At 39.4% G+C, this 20,000-nt stretch overlaps 1 protein-coding gene across 1 annotated transcript in view; it reads left to right on the top strand.

The window, feature by feature from the left end:
- The window catches only part of LOC135222903 (putative carbonic anhydrase-like protein 2), a 389,285-nt gene that overhangs the window by 316,807 nt on the left and 52,478 nt on the right, over positions 1–20,000 (top strand). The window contains exon 3 of the mRNA XM_064261295.1: positions 5,873–6,009. Coding sequence (XP_064117365.1) covers positions 5,873–6,009 — 137 coding nt within the window. The remainder of the gene's footprint in view (positions 1–5,872; positions 6,010–20,000) is intronic.

Raw genomic sequence — 20,000 nt, forward strand, 5'->3', positions numbered from 1 at the left:
TATAAATTTTTTCTGCATCATTTTTCTCATTCGGATATTTAATATTTCTTTTTCAGGCGATCACTTTTCCGAGCTTTCCTCTCAGTCTTTTCTTGTCAAATTGATTTGTCACTCATTGTTCAATATAAAATTTAACTCTCAGACTTTTACCAGATTAAACTTTTTCTTTCTATTGGCATCATTGCATTTTTTTTATTTTAATTTTTCCGTTTACATTCACATATCCAACAAAAAATCCCAGAAGCCATTTACAAAGAATATCCGTAGGACAGGGCGTGTGGCTAGCAACCCCATCCCCGCGGTTTTGCTGGAAAACGGAATGTTGGCACCTTCCAGAACCATCCATTTTTGGGGAAAAATGTGTACATGCATACACACACATATGCCTTGTGTATCCTGCATATAAACGCAGCCTGTTGCCAACTATACTCTGTTTTTTTTCATCTGTCCTCCCGACCTGATGGTGTTTGCCGTATGGTAACACTGCGTCCCGGGCTCTAGATAGTTACATTCAGCTTACATTCAACAATTATAATGATGTCCTATTTGAATATTAACGGTGTAATTCGAATACAGTAAATTATTAAAACACTTTTCAATTGCAAATGTACACCCAGATATCCTTTTATTTACCTAAAACTTACTCGTAGCGTAACTATTTAGAGCCTGGGACGCAGTGTTACCATACGAAAACACTACAGGCGGATGGACAGATGGAAAAAAACAGAGTATAGTTCGCCCGACTATTAATGGGTACCAGCGTCCTGTGCGGTTAATTATATATATATATATATATATATATATATATATATATATATATATATATATATATATATATACATATATATATATATATATATATATATATATATATCTATATATATATATATATATATATATATATACAGTATTGGTAAAGGTATTTACCCATAGTGAAATCTAGAATTTTTATTTTGTAGAGGTTTCGCCTCATTTTTTTAAAATGTAGAGACGGCTGGTACTTGGTAGATGTGTCCTTTTGTATCCTGGACACGATGAAGACCCAAGAGGAAAATTGTGTAACTTGACTCTGAAGGAACTCTAGACATAGAACCTCATAGATTTGGATCCTCATATACCTTGATCTTATAGATTTGGAGCCTTATAGACGTGGATCCTCATAGTTGTAGATCCTCATTAGCTAAATATATATAATATATTAAATATATATATATATAATTATATTATATATATATATTATATAATATATATATATAGACCTTGATCCTCATAGATCAGGATCTGCATTGACCTGGATCCTTATATCTCTGAATTCTCATAGGCATAGATCTTCATATACATCTGGATCCTTAAGGATCTGCCTCCTCATAGACATGGATCCTCATAGATCTGGATCCTTATATATATGTGGATCTCCATATACCTGAGTCCTCATAGATTTGGATCCTCATAGACTTGGATCCTCATAGACCTAGATCTTCATAGACCGGGATCCTCATAGACCTAGTGGATCCTTATATATCTGGATCCCCATAGACCTAGATCCTCGTATAATTGGATTCTCATAGACCTGGATCCTTATAGACCTATATCTTTATATATCTGGATCCCCATAGACCTATAGCTCTTTATAGACCTGGATTCTCATAGACTTGGATCCTCATACACCTTGTTTATATATCTGGATCCGCATCAACCTATAGATCCTTATAGTCTTGGATCTCCATAGACTTTGATCCTTTTAGACCTGGATCCTCATAGACTTGGATCCTCTTAGACTTGGATCCTCATAGACCTGGATCCTCAGAGATTTGGATCTTCAAAGATGAAATGAACACAAATGCACAAAAGTAAAAGCTTACTTCGTCACAACACTTGAGGCACTCCATCATTGGTCATGGCAGTATCATTATTGTCCTCTTTTTTGTCTTCGGCATTTAGGCCATGATTGATGACCCTCCCAGGGTAGTAAAGGAGGCCCATGTGTCGGTTATTTGCTTAAAGGTATGAGGCACGAGTTCTCAATAGCCTTTTTTTCTGATGTCCCCTTTTTTGCTCCTCTTTTAGCAGTGGTGTTATTCCATATGAATGCGTACTCATTTTCAGTAACATAATATTAATCATTCGAGGGAGACGTGATTATTTTCTTGTGCCTTTTTATTTTATTCTCTTCTTGAGATTAGTCTTTCACAGTGTGAGTGGTGTTAGTGGCAGATTAGGAAATGTTCATTCGGCCTCTAAATCAAAATGATGAGTACATTAGCTATATTTGTATTTTTACAAAGTGTTTGAGTGACTTTGTATCATATATCTGAAATCTCGCTTAATCTCTCTTTCTCTATTACCACAATTATATATATATATATATATATATATATATATATATATATATATATATATAATATACACACACATATGTATATATATATATATTGTGGTGGAGAGAGAGAGAGAGAGAGAGAGAGAGAGAGAGAGAGAGAGAGAGAGAGAGAGAGCTATATATCTATTTATAAGATGACTCAATCATCTTATAAATAGAAATATAGCTAATGTGCTTATCATTTTGATTTAATAAATGCATGGACCATGTACCGTTATAAAGTATTTTTCCCATATATTATATAATAGTATATATATGTAATATATATCTTTGAATCTCTTCCTTATATATATATATATATATATATATAATATATATATATATATATATATATATATATATGGGAAAAATACTTTATAACGGTACATGGTCCTTGCATTTATTAAATCAAAATGATAAGCACATTAGCTATATTTCTATTTATAAGATGATTGAGTCATCTTATAAATAGAAATATAGCTCTCTCTCTCTCTCTCTCTCTCTCTCTCTCCACCACAATATATATATATATATACATTATATACATATGTGTGTTGATATATATATATATATATATATATATATATATATATATATAATTATTAATGGTCAAGATGTGTAGAATAACATTTAAGTGCAGTCATGTCCTTGGATTTTTACTCTCTGTTCAAAAGTAACTTGTGATGACAGTGGCTAGCAGTGTAGGTGTTTTTTGGTGTTTTATTTTTTTATCTTGTTGCTACATTGTTTGCAGCCCGAGACATAAATTACTGAAGAGTGGAACTTGTGGCGTTTGTCTCCGGAAGTAAATCTCGCCTGACAACCGCCCTGTGTCTCCAGCTTTTCCAGGCAGAGGTTAATCACCAGGGACTTTCTTTTTCCTTTTAATGGCCCTTTGGAGCACCTTCTTATCTTCTGTCGGACAGTATTGCTCTCTTCCCAAACCTTTCTCACTTTATTCTTTGCCTTTTTATTCCACGGAAGTTGGACCCTTTTCTGTTTCTATATAGAATCATCTTGATCAGTTAAGGAAAGGTTACTTTGAACTATTTACCTTTTTTATTTGAACGTACTTTTATTCCCATCGATAAATCCGTAATTTATAATCGGTTTTGGGTCGTATGTGTGGATACGTCAAGCCAAGGACTTGATCAGGTATAATATATTTTTTATTAATATTTTTTTTCGACCTACGAGTTTTACGAAGCGATGGCTGAGCCTTTTAGTATGTTATTACCCTTCTTGTCAGTCCTCGCAAAACGAAGCAGTAAAGCTGAAAATAAAGGTTGAACGAAGCAGGGGATGTTGTACAAATGTAGTAAATACTTATATTGCTTAAACTAAGCAAAGAATATTGCTTAAACTAAGTAGGAAAGTGTTCAGTAGCAGCATTAACTAACGTTGAAAAGAGCCTGTGGATTATATTCGGACATAGTTGTGATTGGTGTTCAAACAAACTCGCAATTAGTTCGCAAACGGAACGGCAAATAATACACAGATGATGTAGCAATAGTCCTCCAACAAAGTTGCAAATAGCGTTTAGTTTGAACCTTAATGTTGGTTCATGATTATCCAGCTGCAAACGGCCTCTCTGTGATTCTTTGCATTGTGTTCCAATTGTTGTCACTGAATGTGCTTAGACATAACTACAACACCTCTTTTTTTCTGGTGTTTTATCACCTGACCAGTTTTCCCTTTCATATTTCATTGATTCTCTAGAGGCGAAAAGTAGTTAAAACTAACTTTTTTCCTTTGTCTCTCCCTCCAAGCCAATACTCAGCGGTCATTCATCTCAGGAGAGAATTTGTAGGCAATTCTCATAATTTTACCGAGGTGATTCATGGACGTGGATTGTGATACTTTGAAACAATTTTCACCGGCTGTATGCTTATTTGCTGATGTGTTTGCGCCTTCCTTTGAATGTTATTTGCAATCTCCGGTGTTATATAAAGGTGTAATGAATTTTCTATGATTATACTAATAGCGAAAATACATCCGTACACGAGGTTATTTTTCAGTTTCTTTGCAAATACATTTGGTGTCTTTGTCAAGTTGATTTATATATATTGATAATTTTGTGTGGCGTGATTTGTATTAAAGTAAGAGCCACTGTCTCAGTGTATCCAACAAAAGAAAAATTTAGAAGTTCTTGTAAGTGTTTTATGCCAAATGCGGCACCGAGCTACAGTATTTTCAGAATCAGAAAGGAAAAGTTACATCTTCCTTTTCCTTTCATTTTTATTCTGTCAAGAATTGGTCCCAGCTGCTTCAGTTGGGTCCTCGTAAACGACTTAGCCTCTCTACCTTCTCCTTCCCCTCCTGTTGAAATAACTGGTCTTATGGCTGGACAGAGAGAGAGAGAGAGAGAGAGAGAGAGAGAGAGAGAGAGAGAGAGAGAGAGAGAGTAGCCACCTGGGTGCTTTTACAGCGACTTGGTTGTTCAGTGTCCTGTGTGTGTGTGTGTGTGTGTAATTGACTGACCTGGCTAATGCTTAGGGAAGTATAAAGCATGGCGAGGGTTGATTCTCTCTCTCTCTCTCTCTCTCTCTCTCTCTCTCTCTCTCTCTCTCTGGCGTCTTATTTTGGCATTTCTCTCTGACACCCGGTTTCCTTCTGCTTCCCACTTATGTCATCTTCCCTGTTATTTCTTCGGTTTCTTCTTTCGTATTCTCTCTCTCTCTCTCTCTCTCTCTCTCTCTCTCTCTCTCTCTCTGTAAAATACGCCAAGAAGAATATGAAACGCAAGTTGAAGTAAATGAATATGCCTTACATTTACCTGGTACTTTATCATCTCTCTCTCTCTCTAAAACTACGGCCATTAAACTAAAACACTTTATGACTCAAGCAAGACTTTTGTCCTTCAAGATCCCGGACAACGATATTTTCTCAAGCGTACCAGCCCGTGACTTCACGTAATTACCCAAATGATCTCTCTCTCTCTCTCTCCACCCCCAACCTCCCCAGCACCCCTCCCGTGGGGTGAAGAGAGTTTCTTTTAGGTAATCGGTGTGCCACTTGGTCCAGAAGAGAGAGAGAGAGAGAGAGAGAGAGAGAGAGAGAGAGAGAGGGGGGTGGGGAGGCGGTGATACTAACTTAAGAAAATGAGGGGCACTGGCATGAAACTCTGCTTTTAAATAGCTCGTGTTTAAAAAGGAATAATCATGGTGCGCATTTTAAAAAGAATAAGGGATGTTTGAACGATGCATGGTAAATTGTCTATAATTTTGGCTTTTTGTATGCTAGCTCTAGTAGTCATGAAGTTAATGTTTGCTGTAATTTCCATAAACGTTCATGACAAGAGTGAATGTGGTAAATGCTGTACAGTAAGAAAATAGGGGTCTTTATAACATGCATATATAATAATGACTACCGTTCTTGGTCCTCTTGAAAGGGAAAATGTAAGTTTCGAATAAGAATCAGTTTAATAATTTCCCCAACAGAATTACTTATGCAAACTCACGTACGACTCCTACTTAAATTTCTTTTCAAACAAGGTTGTCTCCTCTCCCGCAGGTCCTGACTTCTGGGGCTTAATCAACCTGGACTGGAGCCTCTGCCACAAAGGCCGACGCCAGTCCCCCATAGACATTGATCCGACGAGATTACTGTATGATCAGAACCTTCGCCAACTGCATATTGACCAGCACACGGTACGGCACCTGTTAATCTGTTTTATCTGTTTGCCTCCTCTGCTAGATTTTACTAGGATCAACCTCCACAGAAGCCCTCTGGCAACAGAAGTGTTTTTTTTTTTTTTTTTTTTTTTTTTTTTTTTTTGCACCTGTGGCGTGTTTTCTTTCCTCCTACTATCTGTCTGTTTGATTTAATTAAATTGATGGATTTACTCTTGACTTATGAATGAAATTTCCATTAAAAACAAAAAAGGAGTCTCTCTCTCTCTCTCTCTCTCTCTCTCTCTCTCTCTCTCTCTCTCTCTCTCTCTCTCTCTCTCTCTCTCTTTGTTTTATGTGTTGGCTTACTATCCTTAATTCTCAATTTTCCAAATAAGCCACCAGAAGAATTTATTACACACATACATACATATGTGTATGTGTGGTTGTGTGCGTAGTATGTATATATATATATATATATATTATATATATATATATATATATATATATATATATATATATATATATATATCATAACATTTCATCTTACAGAAATAAATTTTAATATTTTTTTCCAATCAGCAAAACCAGTTCTTTTTACGACTCTGATAAGGTATTCATATCACACCAATAAAAGGATACCAGCACTGCATAAATTTTTGGGTGAATCTAATTAATATTTTACTGTTAAAAATAATTCTGACAAGAATCTGTTGCTGTTTTTTTTACTGAAAATAAATAGTGGTGCAATTTGTTGATGTAGGTGCAAAGGAAATAGTTTGCATGAATTCTCTCTCTTCTCCATCTTCTTCCTCTTCTCTCTCTCGTCTCTCATACTATAATATTCACATCTATGTGGAGGAAATCTATAACTTGTGGTGCAATTTAAATACTATATATATATATATATATATATATATGTGTGTGTGTGTGTGTGTGTGTGTGTGTGTGTGTGTGTGTGTGTGTGTGTATCAAAATCTGCCTCGTAGTTTAATATTTAAGACTTTTATTTTCTATTGTGGCATAATATACGTAGTATGTAACATATGTACATATATTATTTATTACATATGTTACATATGTAAAAATATTTAGTGGAAATAGCATTGTTTAATCATGTTACTCTTTTTTTTTAAGAAAAAACCTCTAAGACACACGTAAAGAAATTTCAAATTAAAAATGAAATAAACATTTTGTTTATGTTACGACGATATAATTTTATCTTATATTCACGCGACTATTGTATAGTCCGCTCCCTTCATAATAATCACTGCTAATTATATCTGGTAATAATGACTCTGATTTTTAATGGGCTCAATTATACAGTAACTTTCGTCTCGTAACTTTTATTATCACAAAATACTACTGAAGCCTTTTGTTTTTTTACTTATTTAGTGGTTCGTGTGTTTCCTTTTGTAAATAGGTGACCATGCTTTGCCCTTGCTCATATGTTATAAGAGAACAACGCTAAACTTAAAATTAATTGTTATTCAAGTACAAACTGTGCTTATGGTTACAAGTGGTAATTATGTTCTCATTTGTATAGAAAAATGTTTTGATTATATATATATATACATATGTGTGTGTGTGTGCATGTAAATATGTCTGTATGTATGTATGTGTGTGTGTGCGCGCGCCTGCGCTTGGGCGTGTACGTTTTCACCAAACACCTTTTTCCCCTGTGGAGGATGTGATGCGAGCAACGTACGTCCTTCCGGCTTTTTAGTAAGTTTTCTAGGAGTGAGCTTGCTAGCTCCACGCCCATTTTCTAGACCCCACTAGGCGCTGGTACCCATTTACGACTGGGCGAACCAGAGAGCGGACGGAGCAATCGTGGGCCTGGTGCTGGACTACTTAGCTACTGCCCCAACTTTGGTGGTGCAATTTTATGCGCATACGCTCGTGTAAATAGTGTGCAAATACACCACTAGTGGTGAAAGTTGGTCAGGTTTAGGTAGAGGGTATCAGGTGCATTAGATGCTTAGTGCGTGTGAAGTATATTTAGCCAGTAAGTCATAAGTGTCCTTGGTCACGTGGTTACCGTGTCAATCACAGCGGCCACAACGAGATATAAACTCATTTGATTTTGTTATTATTTTAATTTTTTTCTCACCTACGCTCAAGGGAGCGATTCACGTGTTTGCTTACGTAAACTCTCTCTCTCTCTCTCTCTCTCTCTCTCTCTCTCTCTCTCTCGTCGGCTCTCTCTCTCTCGTCTCTCCCCTCATCTCTCTCTCTTCTTCTCTCTCTCTCTCTCTGTCGGATTCGTTTATAGTAAATCTGCATAACGTGTGCTGAAACTTTTATTTTTTCATGTAGAGCCAATATCTACTATGTAGCTTTAAATATAAATTGATCATGGATGAAGTTGTATCATTATAGGCTTTTTGCCTTTTTCTGTTCTGTCAACGTGTAAGTAAAATTCTGTTTAGTCGAAATAGCAACATTTTAGTAATCAGAAATATTTAATGAAATTCGTGTTCGTTGCAATGAACTTGTTATCATTTTTACATTAAATATACAAAACAAAGTTGATTTTAAAAAAAGGTGACCTTCCTGACATTAATAACAATAAGTTATTATTAATATTATTAATAATTAACATTGAACCTTTGTAGTAGCGTTTGCTCTGAACCTTTATGATTGGCGCAAGATGTTCGACCTCTGATATAATGTTTGGTTTTGCGATAATTTTGTTTAGCTATTTCAGTGTTAATGATATTGTAATTTTAGTTTTCATCATCATCATTTGTAAGGAATAGTAGTTTATCAGTCGTAATAATAATAGTATTATTGATTAGTAGGTTCTGACTTTTAATAAAAATCTTGACGTAAATATCACATTGGAATAATTGCATCTGGAAGTTTATGGACGCTTAAATGTAAATCGAAGTTATAAAAAAACAATAATAATAATTTTTAAAAACTTCCCCAAAACTTCTACCTGATCAGCTGCTTAGACAAATCAAAACAACTTTTCAGCAAGGATACCAGAGTCTTAAGCTGAAGTAAATGGAATGATCTATAACAATTACCTGGGCATATATACCCCTGTAGAGATGAGGCAAGTAAAAAGCAGTGTCTGGGTATTTACTGATTTATTTTCACAAATTTCTGACGAGACTTTAACTTCCGCGAACGGAAAAGTTGTATCTAACATTAGAGTAAGAAGACAATTTTACAGTCGGTCGTGTTTTCCCACACCTGGAAAACAGTTAACAATTATTCTTTGCGCAAAATAAGAAAAGTTCTCCATTACATATTGTCAAATGGTTTTGGTTTTACGAATGAAATACTTTAACATTTGAAAATACTCGGGAAAGATAGTTTCGGCCGATAGTTTTGGGCGTGTGTTTTCCGGTGAAAGTTGGTGAACTTGTTTTAGTAGACGGAATATAATAATAATATTCGCAGTTCGCAGACTGCTATGTAAAATGTATCTACATTTAAATGTCACATTTGTCGCTGTTGTTGATGTAGAATAAGCTGACTTTATGCCAGGACGAGGTCTAGCTCTTGGACAGCCTGTGAACACGTTTGCCTCGCAACACAACTGAGCATAGTCCTGAATATCAAGTCCATCTCGACCCCTCAAGTTTTAATCAGTATTTCAGTACTGTTCAGTTCTAAATTGTTTCAGTGAATTCCTGTAGTGTTTTTTGACGTCAGTGTTTATCTGCGAATGAACGAAAGAAGTTTTTCTGGTTTGTGATATGAAGCAGTTATGTATCTTCATAAGGGAGGCGGGCTCCCTCAACAAATTTCAAATCACACACATATTTAGTATGTATGTATAGTACATACGAGTATAATGTATAGTACATGCAAATATATATTTACAGATACGATTATATATATATATATATATATATATATATATATATATATATATATATATATATATATATATATATATATATTGGTTATATGAACCTCCTTTTAAATATATTTATATTAACTTTTAGTTTTCTATTTAATGTTATTTATAGTGTCAATAACCGAGGTGTTGTGATGCCAGTTTTAGTAAACAGAGAAATCAAATCAAATTATGTTTTCGTAAAGTTATTTGTGTTTCATGATTTCGTAGTGCATTCAGTCTCAATGAAACCTGAAATATTACTGAGAAATGTAACCACAATTATATTTTCGAAAAATGATCTGATTAGCAGAAACGCGAAATTATTCATAACAAGAAAACTTAAAATATATCAAGATCTGTCTAAATCATTTTGTCACAAAGACGGTCTCGTAAGGGAGTAGGGTCGTCAGTGCGCCTCACATGGTGCGGTGTAGGCAGTATTGAAGGGCGTTTGTATCTTCTCTTCGGATCCTAACTTCAGCCACTTTTTAACCTTATTTGACCCCATTCCCGAGTCGCATCTGCCATTTTGCTGTTCAGTCTCTCTAACTATTACTATAGTAGATTCACTGTAACCGTGTATCTGATGTCTTGGCCGGTCCCTTACGACGCTCCTGATTGGCTGTTGATAAGCCTATCACAGGGCTGGAAATTCTCAGCTCTCAAGAGAGTTCACATAGGCGGGATGCATGTTCTACCTCTCCTGAGGGATTCTTTTGAGAGACGTATCCCTCAGGAGAGGTGAAACATACATCCTGCCCATGTGAACTCTCGAGAGGGACTGAAAATTTCCAACCTTGTGATTGGCTTATCAACAGACATTCAGGAGCGTCGTAAGGGACGGGCCTAGACATCAGAAGCACGGGTGATGTGAATCTGCTATAGTTCCTCGTTGGACGAGTGGTTTACGTGCTCGCCTGCCGATTCGGTATTCCCGAGTTCGATTCCCCACTCTACCAACGTAGAGTCAGAGGAATTTGTTTCTGGTAATTAGAAGTTAATTTCTCGAATCCCACAATAAGTTGTATGTCCCGTTGCTAGGTAACCAATTGGTTCCCAGCCACGTAAAAATATTTAATCCCTCGGGCCAGCCTTAGGAGAGCTGTTAATCAGGTCATTGGTTTGGATAAACTAAGATTACTTTCCTAACTATTATCTTAGAGCAACGGTGAGGGATTTCCTTTAGAACTATGTACTTCATCTCCTTTATTATCTGGATGCCTTATTTTGCTGTCCAACCACTCCAACCCTCTTAATCGCCGAATGACTGAAGGTGCCCATTGCTAGGATTTATATCCAGAACAGAATTCTTTCAGACGATATGGAAAATTACAGATTTAGACGATTTCTTCTCCTTTCTGTCTTTTCTTTCGAAGTTCTCACGCCCACTGTGGATTTTGTGACGCCTACTCGGTCAAGGAACCTTGTGAATCTAGAACCATCTCAGCATCTCAAGCGTCCCATTAAATGTTTTCCCCCGAGAAATAATGATGGAGAAAAATAGTAGTGTCGTATTCCAAGGAAAGCGGCAGGCTTGATTCTTGGATGAAAAGAGGTTATATGACTAAAGGAAAATAGACAAATTTTATAGACTTTCTTAATTTGACATAGTTACGGAATCCTTCCGCCTGCCGTTTAGTCAGTACTTAGGAATTCATGTCATCCTATCCTATAAAATCCTTATAGCGTCCATAATAAGAACGTAAGCATATGCATTAAGTGTGGCAGTAAGCATTAAACTAATGTGCAGTATAACATTGCAATTACTTTTTTTTAAATCTTGATATTCATTTATGAAATCTACTTTTACGAGTCTTCATTAACTTTCGTATAAGCGCTCCTTCATGGATTATGAGTTCCTTGCTGGGTTATTTCCTGTGCGCATGCCGGGCTAAATTGCTTATTCAGCATGTTTGCTTTCTCGGGAATTGTTTCAGCTCTGTTTGAATTATCCTCAGAGCTGGGTTGGTGGGGCCGTCTTTTCTCGTCCTTTATTATTCTCGGGTATTCCTCTGATATCCGAGCGTTTCGTCTGTTTCGAGCCGTGAATAGTCTTAATAGACTGATTCGAACCCAGAATTACTAGTTTGTGTTCTGTTGTTGTAACCGAGACTGGTCTGTTTAAACTGCTTCGATATGAATGGTCTTTATACACTACTCTGAAAAGAGCTTGGAGTTTGTGCACTGTTTTGAATGGTGATCAATATTTATAGATTACGTCTTTGGACGGAGATTAGTTTTTGTCGACGGCTTTGCTTTTGTTCTAGAGGTCACTACCAAGATCTTGCACAACCTAGACTGAGTGGGTAAGTTTTTGTCCGGTTTATCCCCTTACCTTCCGACATGTCAGGGGGTACGTTTTCCTACATTCTGTACGTATCCTTTTTTCATAGTGTTTACCTTCTAAACATTTAGAAACGATATACTGCCAGCTATTGGTAATAGTGATTGCTGAAAGTTTGCATTTAAGCTCTTGTTCACCTTAAATGTAGTTTTGTTTTCCTGAAAGCGACTTTGTTAACTGGCAATAACTGGGTACTAAAGATATCCTCTCAGATTTATCTGACCAGGTACGTGGCATTCAAGAGTCTAAACTTAATTTAACTGATTTTGGTACTGATGTTGCTGACCGTTAGGCTTTTGGACATGAATCTCTAAATGCAGGTGTGAGTCTATGTCTTCTTTCCCACTGTTATCCCTACATTAAGCGGTCGGTTTGCCTGATGCGCCTCTCCTTACAACATCAGGCATGGTTTATTGTCTGGCAAAAGGGTTTTTACGACCGCATGCCCTTGCTGTCATCAACCACAGTTATTGGCGGCGGGCCTAGCCTTTGAATAAAATGTAAGACTGCAAGGTAGCAGTTTCCACAGTTATTGGCAGTGGGCCTAGCCTTTGACTAAAAAGTAAGACTGCAAGGTAGCAGTTTCCACAGTTATTGGCAGTGGGCCTAGCCTTTGACTAAAAAGTAAGACTGCAAGGCAGCAGTTTCCACAGTTATTGGCGGCGGGCCTAGCCTTTGACTAAAACGTAAGACTGCAAGGTAGCAGTTTCCACAGTTATTGGCAGTGGGCCTAGCCTTTAACTAAAACAGAAGACTGCAAGGCAGCATTTCTACCCAGTTTATTGGCGGCCGGGGCTAGCCTTTGACTAAAAGTTAAGACTGGCAAGGCTAGGGGCATTTCCCACAGTTATTGGCGGCGGGGCTAGCCTTTGACTAAAAAGTAAGACTGCAAGGTAGCAGTTTCCACAGTTATTGGCGGCGGGCCTAGCCTTTGACTAAAAAGTAAGACTGCAAGGCAGCAGTTTCCACAGTTATGGCGGCGGGGCCTAGCCTTTGACTAAAAAGTAAGACGCAAGGCAGCAGTCCACAGTTATTGTTGGCGGCAGCCTAGCCTTTGACTAAAAAAGTAAGACTGCAAGGTAGCAGTTTCCACAGTTATTTCCAGCGGGCCTAGCCTTTGACTAAAACAGAAGACTGCAAGGTAGCAGTTCAGCAGTTTTGATTGTCAGTGGCCCCAGCCTTTGACTAAAAAGTAAGACTGCAAGGTAGCAGTTTCCACAGTTATTGGCAGTGGGCCTAGCCTTTGACTAAAAAGTAAGACTGCAAGGTAGCAGTTTCCACAGTTATTGGCAGTGGGCCTAGCCTTTGACTAAAAAGTAAGACTGCAAGGCAGCAGTTTCCACAGTTATTGGCGGCGGGGCTAGCGTTTGACTAAAACGTAAGACTGCAATCGGTATCAGGTTTCCATCAGTTATTTGGCAGTGGGTGGCCTAGCCTTTGACTTAAAACGGTGAAGACTGCAAAGTAGGGCAGTTTTCCACAGTTATTGGTAGTTGGCCTCAAGCCTTTGAACTAAAACGGAAGAACTGCAAGGAGGTAGGCAGTTTCCACCAGTTATTGGCAGGTGGGCCTCAGCCTTTCTTTGGTACTAAAAACGGAAGACTGCAAGGCAGCAGTTTCCAACAGTTTATTGGCAGTGGGCCCTAAGCCCTTTGACTAAACAGAAGACTGCAAGGTAGCAGTTTCCAAACAGTTATTGGGCAGTGGGCCCTAGCCTTTGACTAAAACAGAAGACTGCAACGGTAGCAGTTTCCAAACAGTTTATTGGCGAGTTGGGCCTAGCCTTTGACTAAAACCAGAAAGACTGCAAGGTAGCAGTTTCCCACAAGTTATTGGCAGTGGGCCTAGCCTTTGACTAAAACAGAAGACCTGTAAGGAGTAGCAGTTTCCAGAAGGGGTTGATTGGCAGTGGCCCTAGCCTTTGACTAAAACAGAAGACTGCAACGGGTAGCAGTTTGTTCCACAAGTTATTGGCAGTGGGTGCCATAGCTTTGACTAAAACAGAAAGGACTGGCAAGGTAGCAGTTTTCCAAACAGTTATTGGCCAGTTGGGCCACTAAGCCTTTGACCTAAAACGGAAGGACTGCAAGGTAGGCAGTTTCCACAGTTATTGGTAGTTGGCCATAGCCTTTGACTCAAAACGGAAGACTGGCAAGGCAAGCAGTTTCCTTCCACAGTTATTGGCGAGTGGGCCTTAGCCTTTGACTAAAAACGGGAAGACTGCAATTGGTAGCAGTTTCCACAGGTTTATTGGCAGTGGGCCTAGCCTTTTGACTAAAACGGAAAGACTGCCAAGGTATCAGTAGTTTCCCACAGTTTTATTGGCGGCGGGCCTTGCCCTTTGACTAAAACGTAAGAACTGTCAAGGTAGGCAGGGTTTTTCCACAGTTTTATTGGCAGGGGGTGGGCCCTAGCCTTTGACTAAAAAACGTAAGACGAATAGGTTAGCAGTTTCTACTAGTTATTGGCGGGCGGGCCTTGGCCTTTGTGACTAAAACGTTAAGACTGCAATGGTAGCAGTTTGCCCACAGATTAGTTGGCAGTGGGGCCTGAGCCTTTGGACTAAAAAGTAAGGACTGCAATGGCAGCAGTTTTCTACAGTTATTGGTCAGGTCGGGCCTTGCCTTTGACTAAAAAGTAAGACTGCGAAAGGTAGCGTTGTTTCCACGCAGTTATTAGGCAGTGGGCGAGGGGGGCCTAGCCTTTGACTAAAACAGAAGGACTGCATGGCATCAGTTTCCACAGTTATTGGCGGCTGGGCCATAGCCTTTGACTAAAAAGTAAAGACTGCAATGGTAGCAGTTTCCCAGTTTCAGTTTATTTCCGTAAGCGGGCCGTAGACCTTTGACCTAAACAGAAGACTGCAAGGGTTAGCAGTTTCTAGCAGTTATTGTCAGTTGTGCCCCAGCCTTTGGGACTAAAAAAAGTAAGACTGCAAGGTAGCAGTTTTCCACAGTTATTGGCAGTGGGCCCTAGCCTTTGACTAAAAACATAAGAACTGCAAGGTAAGCGCGTTTCCACAGTTATTGGCAGTGGGCCTAAGCCTTTAATACAATGGAAGAACTGCAAGGTAGCAGGTTTCCAAGCAGTTATTGGTCAGTGGGTGGCCCACAGCCTTTGACTAAAAAAATGTTAAGACTGGCAAGGTAGCAGTTTTCCACAGTTATTTGGCATTTGGGCCTAGGCCTTTTGACTAAAAATTAAGACTGTACAAGGCAACTGTTTTTTCCACAGTTTATTGGCAGCGGGTGGCCTAGCCCTTTGATACTAAAACATAAGACTGGACAAGGTAGCATGTTGTCCACAGTTATTGGCAGTGGGCCTAGCCTTTGACTAAAAAGTAAGACTGCGAACGGTAGCTGTTTTCAGCAGTTATTGTCAGGGTGGGCCCAAGCCCTTTTTGACTAACACGTTAAGACTGCAAGGAGGTTAGGGCAGTTTCCACAGTTATTGGCCAGTGGCCTAGCCTTTGAGCTAAAAACAGTAAGACCTGCAAGGCAAAAACAGTTTCCACAGTTTCTATTGGCGGCGGGCCCTAGCCTTTGACTAAAATGTACTGACTGCAAGGTAGCATTTTTCCATAGTTATTGGCAGTGGGCCTAGCCTTTTAATATAATGTAAGACTGCAAGGCAGTATTTTTGTTTCCACAGTTATTGGCGGCGGGCCTAGCCTTTGACTAAAAATAAGACTGCAAGGTAGCAGTTTCCAAAGTTATTGTCCATGGGCCTAGCCTTTTAATAAAACGAAAGAGTGCAAGACAGTAGTTTCGACAGTTATTGGCGGCGGGCCTAGCCTTTGACTAAAACTTAAGACTACCAAGGTAGCAGTTTCCACAGTTATTGGCAGTGGGCCTAGCCTTTGACTAAAACGTAAGACTGGAAGGTAGCAGTTTCCACAGTTATTGGCAGTGGGCCTAGCCTTTGACTAAAACGTAAGACTGCAAGGTAGCAGTTTCCACAGTTATTGGCAGTGGGCCTAGCCTTTGACTAAAAAGTAAGACTGCAAGGCAGCAGTTTCCACAGTTATTGGCGGCGGCCTAGCCTTTGACTAAAACGTAAGACTGCAAGGTAGCAGTTTTCCACAGTTATTGCAGTGGGGCCCAGCCTTTGACTAATAATTAAGACTGGAAGATATCAGTTTCCACAGTTATTGTCAGTGGGCCCAGCCTTTGACTAAAACGTAAGACTGCAAGGTAGCAGTTTCCACATTTATTGGCAGTGGGCCTAGCCTTTTCATAAAACGTAAGACTGCAAGGCAGTAGTTTCCACAGTTATTGGCAGCGGGCCTAGCCTTTGACTTTAAAAAGTAAGAGTGCAAGGCAGTAGTTTCCACAGTTATTGGCGGTGGGACTAGCCTTTAATAAAACGTAAGACTGCAAGGTAGCAGTTTCGACTGTTATTGGCGGTGGGTCTAGCTTTGATTTAAAAGAAAAGTAAGACTGCAAGGCAGCAGTTTCCACAGTTATTGGCGTCGGGCCTAGCCTTTTATTAAAAGATAAGACTGCAAGGTAGCAGTTTCCACAGTTATTGGCGGTGGGTCTAGCCTTTGACTAAAAAGTAAGACGGCAAGGCAGCAGTTTTCACAGTTATTGGCGGCGGGCGTAGCCTTTTAATAAAACGTAAGGCTGCAGGAAGCAGTAGTTTGACTACTTCCACAGTAGTTTGACTACTTTCCACAGTTATTGGCAGTGGGCCTAGCCTTTGACTAAAAAGTAAGACTGCAAGGCAGCAGTTTCCACAGTTATTGGCGGCGGGCCTAGCCTTTGACTAAAAAGTAAGACTGCAAGGTAGCAGTTTCCACAGTTACTGTCAGTGGCCTAGCCTTTGACTAAAATTAAGACTGCAAGGTAGCAGTTTCTGCAGTTATTGGTAGTTGGCCTAGCCTTTGACTAAAACGTAAGACTGCAAGGTAACAGTTTCCACAGTTATTGGCAGTGGCCCTAGCCTTTGACTAAAAGTAAGACTGCAAGGCAGCAGTTTCCCACGTTATTGGCAGCGGGCCTAGCCTTTGACTAAAACGTAAGACTGCAAGGTAGCAGTTTCCATAGTTATTGGCAGTGGGCATTGCCTTTGACTAAAATTAAGACTGCAAGGTAGCAGTTTTCAGCTGTTATTGTCAGTGGGCCCAGCCTTTGACTAAAACAAAAAAGTAAGACTGCAAGGTAGCAGTTTCCACAGTTATTGGCAGTGGGCCTAGCCTTTGACTAAAAAGTAAGACTGCAAGGCAGCAGTTTCCACAGTTATTGGCGGCGGGCCTAGCCTTTGACTAAAACGTAAGACTGCAAGGTAGCAGTTTCCACAGTTATTGGCAGTGGGCCTAGCCTTTGACTAAAAAGTAAGACTGCAAGGTAGCAGTTTCCACAGTTATTGGCAGTGGGCCTAGCCTTTGAATAAAACGGAAGACTGCAAGGTAGCAGTTTCAGCAGTTATTGTCAGTGGGCCCAGCCTTTGACTAAAACGTAAAGGACTGCAAGTAGCAGTTCTACATTTATTGGCAGGTGCCTAGCTTTTATAAAAACGTTTAAGCTGCCACATTATTCTTTGGGGCCTACCTTTCTTTTTTAAATAAAACGTAGAGCAAGGCTGTAGTTTCCACAGTTATTGGCGGCGGGCCTCCCAGCCTTTGACTTTAAAAAGTAAGACTGCAAGGCAGTAGTTTCCACAGTTATTGGCGGTGGGACTAGCCTTTAATAAAACGTAAGACTGCAAGGTAGCAGTTTCCACTGTTATTGGCGGTGGGTCTAGCCTTTGATTTAAAAGTAAGACTGCAAGGCAATAGTTTCCACAGTTATTGGCATCGGGCCTAGCCTTTTAATAAAACATAAGACTGCAAGGAGAAGTTGTTCCACAGTTATTGGCAGTGGGGACTAAGCTTTGACTAAAAAAAGTAAGGACGGGTAAGCAGCAGCTTTCACAGTTATTGGCGGCGGGCGTAGCTCTTTTTAATAAAACGTAAGGGCTGCAGGAAGCAGTAGTTTGACTACTTCCACAGTAGTTTGACTACTTTCCACAGTTATTGGCAGTGGGCCTAGCCTTTGACTAAAAAGTAAGTTGGCAAGATAGCAGTTTCCACAGTTATTGGCGGCGGGCCTAGCCTTTGACTAAAAAGTAAGACTGCAAGGTAGCAGTTTCCACAGTTACTGGCAGTGGGCCTAGCCTTTGACTAAAAATTAAGACTGCAAGGTAGCAGTTTCCGCAGTTATTAGTAGTTGGCCTAGCCTTTGACTAAAACGTAAGACTGCAAGGTAACAGTTTCCACAGTTATTGGCAGTGGCCCTAGCCTTTGACTAAAAAGTAAGACTGCAAGGTAGCAGTTTCCACAGTTATTGGCAGCGGGCCTAGCCTTTGACTAAAACGTAAGACTGCAAGGTAGCAGTTTCCATAGTTATTGGCAGCGGGCCTAGCCTTTGACTAAAACGTAAGACTGCAAGGTAGCAGTTTCCATAGTTATTGGCAGTGGGCATTGCCTTTGACTAAAAATTAAGACTGCAAGGTAGCAGTTTCAGCTGTTATTGTCAGTGGGCCCAGCCTTTGACTAAAACGTAAGACTGCAAGGTAGCAGTTTCCACAGTTATTGGCAGTGGGCCTAGCCTTTGACTAAAAAGTAAGACTGCAAGGCAGCAGTTTCCACAGTTATTGGCGGCGTGCCTAGCCTTTGACTAAAACGTACTGACTGCAAGGTAGCAGTTTCCACAGTTATTGGCAGTGGGCCTAGCCTTTGACTAAAAAGTAAGACTGCAAGGTAGCAGTTTCCACAGTTATTGGCGGTGGGACTAGCCTTTAATAAAACGTAAGTCTGCAAGGTAGCAGTTTCCACTGTTATTGGCGGTGGGCCTAGCCTTTTGACTAAAAAGTAAGACTGCAAGGCAGTAGTTTCCACAGTTATTGGCCGTGGGCCTAGCCTTTTAAGAAAACGTAAGACTGCAAGGTAGCAGTTTCCACAGTTATTGGCAGTGGGCCTAGCCTTTGACTAAAAAGTAAGACGGCAAGGCAGCAGTTTCCACAGTTATTGGCGGCGGGCCTAGCCTTTTAATAAAACGTTAGGCTGCAGGAAGCAGTAGTTTCCACAGTTATTGGCGGTGGGCCTAGTCTTTTACTAAAAAAGTAAGACTGCAAGGCAGCAACTGGCCTTTGAGTCGCCTTTTACGACACGCACCACCTAAGGTGGTAGTATTCTTACACCCCTACCACAGGGTGGCGGTGTGAGACGAAGTATGTACCAGATCTCGTAGCGAAGATTTAATTGTCTAATCGATCTCGAGCTGTGTGCCCACGGCATTGTGTGCTGTGTAAGTTAACAACAACACTTGTGACTAGCGATGTGTGGTTGTATTTTGAAATCCTGTTCAGCTTTTTGCAGGAGATTTGTTGTCTCCGAAGTCTTTGGTTCTGTATTGTAAACTGGTTATGAACTGCTTGAAGTTCCTGGATATGCGTAACACTGAATTGTTCTTGGAATTTTAACACAGTCTGCTAGCGTTTTATGCATGTTCGGACCCACGGAATTATGTCCTTGTCCAGTCATTTCTCAAGTTTGGTTTTTTTTGCTTATGGTTAATGGAATATTGGACTAAAACATTTTAGATTAAGTTGGTTTTATGTGACAATTGGCTTTTTGTTTATGGTTAATGTAATATTGGACTAAAACATTTTAGATTAAGTTGGTTTAATAAGAAAATTGGTTTTTTTGCTTATGGTTGATGTAATATTGGACTAAAACATTGTAGATTAAGTTGGTTTAATTTGAAAATTGGTTTTTTGCTTATGGTTAATGGAATATTGGACTAAAACATTTTAGATTAAGTTGGTTTAATGTGAAAATTGGTT

This window comes from Macrobrachium nipponense, chromosome 8, assembly GCF_015104395.2.
Source record: "Macrobrachium nipponense isolate FS-2020 chromosome 8, ASM1510439v2, whole genome shotgun sequence".
NCBI classification, from domain to species: Eukaryota; Metazoa; Arthropoda; class Malacostraca; order Decapoda; family Palaemonidae; genus Macrobrachium; species Macrobrachium nipponense.